Raw genomic sequence first — 7,525 nt, forward strand, 5'->3', positions numbered from 1 at the left:
CTCAGTCCCCACTGCGCTGCGAAGCAAACAGCGTGCTGGCGCTCCTGTGCTCATTTTCATGAATCGGACCTTGAGACGTGGCAGATAGAAAAATCCTCTAAGTGGGTTTAAAGCGTTGACTGAGCAATGGAGGATCCTTTGGCCCCCACAGCAATGAATCAAAGTCTTCTTCACCTTCCATCTCTCTCCCCTCTTCCTCTTCTCTCCTCAACTTCCTGCTTGATGTGGCCAACTGAGCCGTGAGCCTGTGAAGCTCCTGTATGACCAACTTCACATCCAGCTTCTGCTGCGAGGCCCTCAGAGTGGCTGTGCTAAACGGGAAGGTCCGTATAAAGTCTCCGACTCTGAGCGGAGGGATATGTTGTGCGTGCAGGGCTGTGCTTCTCTCCGTCCTCCCACTGTGAAACAATCACATGTGATGTTATGCTGTGTGAATGCACTCAATTTCAAGCCATAAAATGTAGTTCACATAATGCACTTTGTCCTATATTTGTCTTTGTATTAACATGTCTCTTAAATTAAGGTGAAGATCCAAAGTCTTGTGTCTCTTTGTAGTTGCTTTGTGTCTTTGTAGTTGCTTTGTGTCTCTGTGTCTCTTTGTAGTTGCTTTGTGTCTCTTTGTAGTTGCTTTGTGTCTCTATGTCTCTTTGTAGTTGTTTTGTGTCTCTGTGTCTCTTTGTAGTCGCTTTGTGTCTCTTTGTAGTCGCTTTGTGTCTCTTTGTAGTTGTTTTGTGTCTCTTTGTAGTCGCTTTGTGTCTCTTTGTAGTCGCTTTGTGTCTCTTTGTAGTTGTTTTGTGTCTGTGTCTCTTTGTAGTCGCTTTGTGTCTGTGTCTCTTTGTAGTCGCTTTGTGTCTCTTTGTAGTTGCTTTGTGTCTCTTTGTAGTCGCTTTGTGTCTCTTTGTAGTCGCTTTGTGTCGCTTTGTAGTTGCTTTGTAGTCGCTTTGTGTCTCTTTGTAGTCGCTTTGTAGTCGCTTTGTGTCTCTTTGTAGTTACTTTCTGTCTGCATTTAGTCATCTGTCTGTCATCTGTGTCTGTGGTTGTTTTGCTGCACGCAGGTGAACGCACGTTCTTTGGCCAGGTTCATTAATCTACAAAGACATTTTATTGTGGGTTTCTTTGCCCAGCAGTACTGTATGTACCTGTAAATGTTGGGGAGCTTTGAACATCTCAGTCCCAGCCCCCTGTGTGGGATATCACGTATCGATGAGGAAACGTCTGTCCCTCCTGAGAGCTCCACCTCAGCTTCTGTTTCAGTGTCGTCGTGGTGTGTAACCTCAGACACGTGACGACTCCAGTTTTCCGTCAGCCACGGTGCAAGAGCTGGACACGTCTGTCTGTTTACCGCTGACACATCTGTCCTTGAATGGAGGCCAAGGATCAGGTTCAGGGTCTCGTCGTCCGTGTGGGCTTTGTTGGCGTTAACTATTCTGGAAGCACACATCTGGTTTAAGTCAACAGGGGGAAGGTGTCTTTGGTAGTCGGCTATAAAAGCATGTTGTCTGGGCTGTCTGTGGTTCATTCTTTCAGGCGGGCGATGAGTTTTTATCAGAGGGAGAGTCTGTAGAGAATGGCTACCGCTCCTTCGCTTCTGAAATTTGGTTTCTTTAAACTTGGAGAGCACAGGTATTGAAACATGCGAGGGGTGGTGAGCGTGGAAACAAGGCTGCTTGTACCCTCGTCTCTGATAGGCCCTCTGTCTCAAGCTGTCAGCCAATGTATAGTTCATCAAATCAATCAGATCGCTGATCAGTCCTTTCTTCACTGTAATATCTGCCTGGCAGTCCAGAGTCAGCGCAGGGCTGTAGTTGACCTCCAGCAGCCAAGGTTTGAACTTGGCGTCAATCAGGATGTCGAAGCCAAACATCTCCACACAGTTTGGACAGGAAGGGACGGCGGGAGCGATGGTGAGGAGGGTCAGGGTGACGATGTTGTTGATCTTCTGCCACAGAAGAAGCTCGTTGATGTCTTGGCTGTGGAGGAAATGCCTGAACTTGCTCATGGTCCACTTGCATCCTTGGCCCACTCTCTCTTTCTCCATCTTGTAGAAGGGACCGAACTTATTGATGCTGGTGTTGGTGAGATGAGCGTACAGGTTCTGCAGAGATGACAGGTTGTACTTCTCGGTGGCGAAGCGCACCAGGCCTTCTTGATGAATGTAAACAGTCAGGGGATGAAAGCTCTTCACGCACGCGTAGATCCTCAGGTCAAACTTGTAGCCGGAGATCAGCAGAGGGTTGCTGATGTACCGCTGTACGATCACAGAGCAGTCGTAAACCAAATCCTTGATATGCTCAAAGATGAAGATCCCTCTGCCTCTGGAGAGATCCACAGGTTTACATATCCAGAAGGCCGTCGGTCCTCTGGGCAGACGGCGTTTGTTGTACTCGGACAGGAAGCTGGTGTAGTCGTTGGGGAGGATGAAGACGGTCGGACTGAAGTCGTAGAGAGCTGAACCAAACGTGGCTCGCATTCTCCTCAGGTTGCGTGCCAAGCAGTCCTTCCGGAAAACAAAAGACAAATCATTCTTTAAGAGTGTGATCGAATTCACTGAAAATAACTTTCTAGTCGATTAATGTTTGGAAACGTTTTTGGTTTGGTGTTCTTGGCAAAGTCCTGATATTAACATGTGATTGTTATCTGGAAAACCAAACGACATCAATGGGCCTCTCATTCACACCTGGTATTAAAGTATATTCTCTTCATCACTATTGTGCCCTCAGGTCTCAATATGCAGATTTATCAATAGGCGGTGTGTCCCAGGTCAACGTCATGCATTTCTAAATCCCTTTTAAGACTTGCTCGCTACTGCTACTACTCGCCGGCTTGCTTAAGCTAGCAGGACGAAGCGGAGCTAGCTGACCTTTCAACTCGCTTGCCAGACCTTTTCTCTTGAGAACGTGGTCACGCTGTACAGGTTGCTTTTACACCTGGCTGAGATCCGACAACGAAACCACCTGTGAACTGTCTGATCCACATTCCAGTCCTTTTGCATTGTGAATGCATCGACATGTTTCCACGCAGATAACGTATCCAGATACAGATCGCATTTTAATGCCACGTGTAACTGACACATTAACAATGCTGGAGGCTCTGATATACCCAGATAGTTGTACATCAATTAAGTTTGACGCAAACACAAATCACAATATTACATTTCTGATTCTTGTGATGCGTTTTGAAAGTGTCGTAATACAAAGTGCAAACACACAGGTGTCTCCGTCTCACTGCACCTCTACATTTCTCTGACCCAACATGGAGACCGTCGTCACCTTGCGTGTGATGCCAACCGTTTTGGGATGGTGGTTGAGGCGCTGCCATGGCAACAGGTTGTGATATTCCGAGTTGCGAAATGCAGACCCCCGCCAGTACAGGTTCCAGTCTTCCTCCTCCCGTTCTTCTTCGTCATATTCCTCCCATCCTCGCTCCAGAAGCACCTCCCGCACCACCTCTGGACCTCGGTCATGTAGTCTGAACACCAGCGACGCAGCCATGCAGCATCGTGAGCTGTAGAGCTGCAGCAGAGACACGAGGAGCAGTGCTGGAAGACGTGCTCAGATCTTTAACCAAACTGAAAAACAGCAATAATACTGTTTCAATATACTCTTAGTCAATGTCCTGCATTCAGAAACTCCCTTAAGTAAAAGTATTAAGTATAAATATACTTAAAGTACCAAAAGTAGAAGTGCTCATGCAGAATAATATACAAACTCACTGGGTTGATGCAGAATGTTCATCACTTTAATGTTGTAGATGTGGGGCTAATTATAATTACTTTATATATTGCTGGAGAGCTTAACCTATAATAATACATTTATTTTGTATTCATCTAAATATGCAAAGTAACTAAAGCTTTAAAATAAATGTAGAGTAACAAAGACAAAGATTCCCTCCGAGATGTAGAAGTATAAAGTACTATAAAATGGAAATACTCAAGTACAAGTACCTTATAGTTGTACTCGAGTACAGATATCAGGGTTAGGGTTATAGCCATAACCCAGTGGTAGTCGTCCGTACAGCCGTGAGTACATCACAAACAGGAACAGCTAATAGCTCATTTGGTATATTTTTAAATGGCAGCAGTTTGACAAAAAGTGAACAAATATTGGCTCCAGAGAGAACACCAGTACCTACCAGTTAACACCTCCCCTCCCCTGGAGAAACACATCCCATCCAAAGGCAGTAATGTTGAGCTGCACTCGTCCTTCACCCCCTGGCTGCGCTCACAGCACCCTGTGTGAGCTCCAGCCTTTACATGGTAAATCTGAGAAGCCCAAATAAACCTGACACGTTGACGACCTGCACAGACGGCCGCAGAGGGCCAGCTCCGACTGAATAACTGCTTCACTGCATTATCTGAAAACGTTTACAAGGAAAGAAGAAGTGCCGCTTTTAACACTGAATAAGATTAATAAACTTCCCAACAAGCCATAAATCACTAATGCAGAAAATTAAGTTTGCAAAAAATATGTTAAAAAGATGGTTAACATGTTTCTTAGGCTTTTCCACACACACACACGTGTAACATGTTTAATGCTAGAACATGTGAGACAGAATTCACAATGTTGGAAAGGAAGTGATTAGTCTTACCTTTGAATTCTAACGGCACACCAAGTCTTCTGTCCTGCCGCTAACTGAAGGCTCGATGTGAGAGACTGCTGCATAGTGCAGTCTGTGCTCTCAGCTCCTCCTACACACGTCTGTCTGTCGTCCGTCTGTCGCTCAGCACGGTTGTTGGATGAATGTGCCGACTGTTAGCCGTGTTGTTGTTTTCCGGCTGTTCTTTTAAAGAAATTATTTTAGTAATTTAATAAACTTTCCATCACAGCAAAAGTAAAATACAAAAGTATTGTGATGCCAAAGAAGTTCAGAACAAATGCTAAAAAGAGTTTGTATTTTAGGGTATTACCTGATGGGTTCAAATATATTAGCAACTAAATCAACATTTCAGTGGATAAAAGTATGAAACCGCCCTAAAGTTCAAAAAGGAGTCAGAAATATTTTACGAGGCATTTTGATATGAGGCATGATTTCCAATGTTATTTTAATGCTGATATTTTTATAATGTACTTCAGACTCATTTACATCCACACTGGATATTGGACTGTAAATGCTCTTACTGTCTCATCTTGTACTCCGTTATGTTTTAGCTGTGAAGCACTTTGTGCTGCAGTTATTGTATGAAGGTGTGATACAAATAAAGATTAAAAATATATCTTTGGGACACATAATTATAACGTTAGAGATAAATGAACCGGATTAAAATGTATTATTACAGACAAAATATTTTAATTAGATTCAGAGCTGCCACTAAATGTGATGTCGTTCCTTTCTACCCTTGGGTGTTAGTTATGGCAGGTTGCTTAAAAAAAACACATGGATATTTAAATAATTTTATTAAATCTCTTCAGCTCACAGATTTCCTTCCCTCTTCCGCTCCTCTGAAAGAAGATATGAGTGTCAGTATAGTTGCAGTTCACACATTTACAGACTTGAATACACGTCTGTTGTATTTGTTAGAAGGGTCATGTGATGACAGAGGGGGACGTTGTACCGCAGTGGTAGAGTCCGTTCAGTTTCTCCACATCCAGCTTGCTGAGGTGCGTCCTCTGACCAATCAGCGCTTTGCTGCTCTTGGGCAAAATCGTCTGACTTCCGTCTCGACTGAAGAAATACCTGAAAACAAATGAATACATGTCATATCCTGTATTTGAGATGTTCAGTGAGTGGAGGAGGAAGTGTCACGGTGATAAACAGAAGTAGAGATGATAGACTTACTCTCCGTAGTGCATGATGGAGCTGAGGTCATACGGCAGGTTCAGAGTGTTTCCACGTTTCAGCTTGAAGTTTGATTCTTTCCCTTTAAAATTTAGAAATTATTTAGTGTTTTTGCAGCCATGCAGAAAATACAATCGCTCTGTCATACTGATCTAAATACACACGTCGGGGGCCGTCGTCTGCCCCCCCCCCCCCCAAGTGCTCCAAAAAGATGAACGCAGTTTAAAGTCTGCAGAATGTCGAAACTATCCGTTGGCGTTTCCCCACACAGTTCACCTGGCTGGATGTTCTTCCACTTCACAGTGACGTGTTCATCGCGGTCCTTGCGGGTGTGTTCATGGTGCAGCCCCAGAGCGTGAATCATCTCGTGGCACAGATTCCCTACAGAACACGAGCGGGCGCAAAACAGCTTCTGGGCTCCTCCTTGACAACCAACAAAGGACGCACAGCTGGACAAAGAAGGCATTTTTATTAAGACATGCAGTAAAAACTTAATCTGCAGATATTATAGTGTTACCATTTGTTTATTTTTTTAGACGGGCAGGAATAACCCCCCCCCTCAATGCTTTTTGCTCAGACAATATTGATGAATAAATGATAAATAAGGGAATAAATTGCACCAACTGTTAATAATCAGGTGATTACTCAGGTGTTTGTCCTCAACCAACATAATGAGGTGAACGTCAGCTCAGGAGAAATAATCCCATCACACCCAACAGCAACTGTTTCCTGTTATCTTTGTAGAAAACATTGGAAAAGCCCGATTAAAAGACCTACATGACGCTTCCTACCATCCGTCCTTAAAAGTGCGTTTCAGAATTGATGTTAAGATTAAACAGATTACCTCTTTTTGAGCTCCTTGTGATATTTCTAATCTCAGATGCCCAACGATCGGCCCAAATAACATTTTATCAGAGAATCTTAATTTCACTTGGAACTCCTTTTTTAATCGCACATTACCAGAGTTGTTTTATTTTAACATACTTTTATAGTTGGGTAGTTTTAATTTGCAGCTTTAATGTGAAATACTTTGTAATTTGGGGTTTTGAAAAGTGTTTTTCTGAAGATAATAATGATGCAATAAAACTTTATGAATGGTTAGATACCACTAGAGAATTTTGTAATTTGGGTGAACTGACCCTTTAACAGAAGTATTTCTCACCCTTTGCCATCCAGGAAGTTGATGTAGTTAAACTCTTTGGTGTGTGGCGTGAAGCGAATGCAGGTGACGTCTGTGATCATCTTGATGGCAGCGAAGATGGTACCTGTTCGATCACCTGTTGGAGTGAAAACATAGAAACTGTTTATCTGCACCCTGACGGTCCGACATTAGAGCGGGTAAAAAAAAAAGAGAAGATCAACCACCCAGCTCTGAACTGATGGTGTAAATGCACGGTGGCGTCCGCCCACGCTACGACACACGCGTTCCTGTCCTCCTGGAAATTTAACAAAAATACTTTAAACACTTTTATATAAATGAATCTTCGTGTAGAGATGGACAGTTTTAACCCCATTTCCAACAACTACTGAAGAAAATGATCAGACTTTACATTTAACGTGAGTTTCCCCTTTTTACTCACGGAAATGTTTCTTCCAGTCTTAAAATTCAAGATCCCAACTGAATTAAAAAATATATATTATTTTAATTAAAACAACAATAATTAGTATTATAATAATAAGTATTATAATCATAATTATTTTTTATTAAAATAATTAGTATTATAATATTATATTAATTAGTATTATAATA

At 42.7% G+C, this 7,525-nt stretch overlaps 2 protein-coding genes across 2 annotated transcripts; both read right to left on the reverse strand.

Moving 5' to 3' along the window:
* Positions 1 to 21: 21 nt before the first annotated feature.
* LOC115028898 (probable tubulin polyglutamylase TTLL2) lies at positions 22 to 4,768 on the reverse strand. Its single transcript, XM_029462817.1, has 5 exons — positions 4,588 to 4,768; positions 4,132 to 4,353; positions 3,270 to 3,568; positions 1,140 to 2,497; positions 22 to 398 (listed from the first exon to the last, which is right to left on the reverse strand). The coding sequence occupies exons 3-5, from the start codon at positions 3,489 to 3,491 to the stop codon at positions 98 to 100; spliced, it is 1,881 nt and encodes a 626-aa protein (XP_029318677.1). The 5' UTR covers positions 3,492 to 3,568; positions 4,132 to 4,353; positions 4,588 to 4,768; the 3' UTR covers positions 22 to 97.
* A 608-nt stretch (positions 4,769 to 5,376) lies between these two features.
* LOC115028923 (high choriolytic enzyme 1-like) lies at positions 5,377 to 7,164 on the reverse strand. The gene is made up of 6 exons (XM_029462855.1): positions 7,141 to 7,164; positions 6,938 to 7,052; positions 6,052 to 6,224; positions 5,776 to 5,857; positions 5,552 to 5,673; positions 5,377 to 5,438 (listed from the first exon to the last, which is right to left on the reverse strand). Exons 2-6 carry the CDS (start codon positions 7,015 to 7,017, stop codon positions 5,410 to 5,412), a joined length of 486 nt encoding a protein of 161 aa, XP_029318715.1. The 5' UTR covers positions 7,018 to 7,052; positions 7,141 to 7,164; the 3' UTR covers positions 5,377 to 5,409.
* Positions 7,165 to 7,525: the final 361 nt, after the last annotated feature.

This window comes from Cottoperca gobio, chromosome 24, assembly GCF_900634415.1.
Source record: "Cottoperca gobio chromosome 24, fCotGob3.1, whole genome shotgun sequence".
Classification (NCBI taxonomy): Eukaryota; Metazoa; Chordata; class Actinopteri; order Perciformes; family Bovichtidae; genus Cottoperca; species Cottoperca gobio.

Coding starts and splice junctions, on each gene's coding strand:
- LOC115028898 (XM_029462817.1), bottom strand. CDS start 3,491: ATGGCTGCGTCGCTGGTGTTCAGACTACATGACCGAGGTCCAGAGGTG. Junction 2,498..3,269: donor CGGTTGGCATCACACGCAAG/GTGACGACGGTC, acceptor GTTTTCCGGAAG/GACTGCTTGGCACGCAACCT. Junction 399..1,139: donor AAGCTCCCCAACATTTACAG/GTACATACAGTA, acceptor ATTGTTTCACAG/TGGGAGGACGGAGAGAAGCA.
- LOC115028923 (XM_029462855.1), bottom strand. CDS start 7,017: ATGATCACAGACGTCACCTGCATTCGCTTCACGCCACACACCAAAGAG. Junction 5,858..6,051: donor GTGGAAGAACATCCAGCCAG/GTGAACTGTGTG, acceptor TAAATTTTAAAG/GGAAAGAATCAAACTTCAAG. Junction 5,439..5,551: donor GAACGGACTCTACCACTGCG/GTACAACGTCCC, acceptor ATCTTCTTTCAG/AGGAGCGGAAGAGGGAAGGA.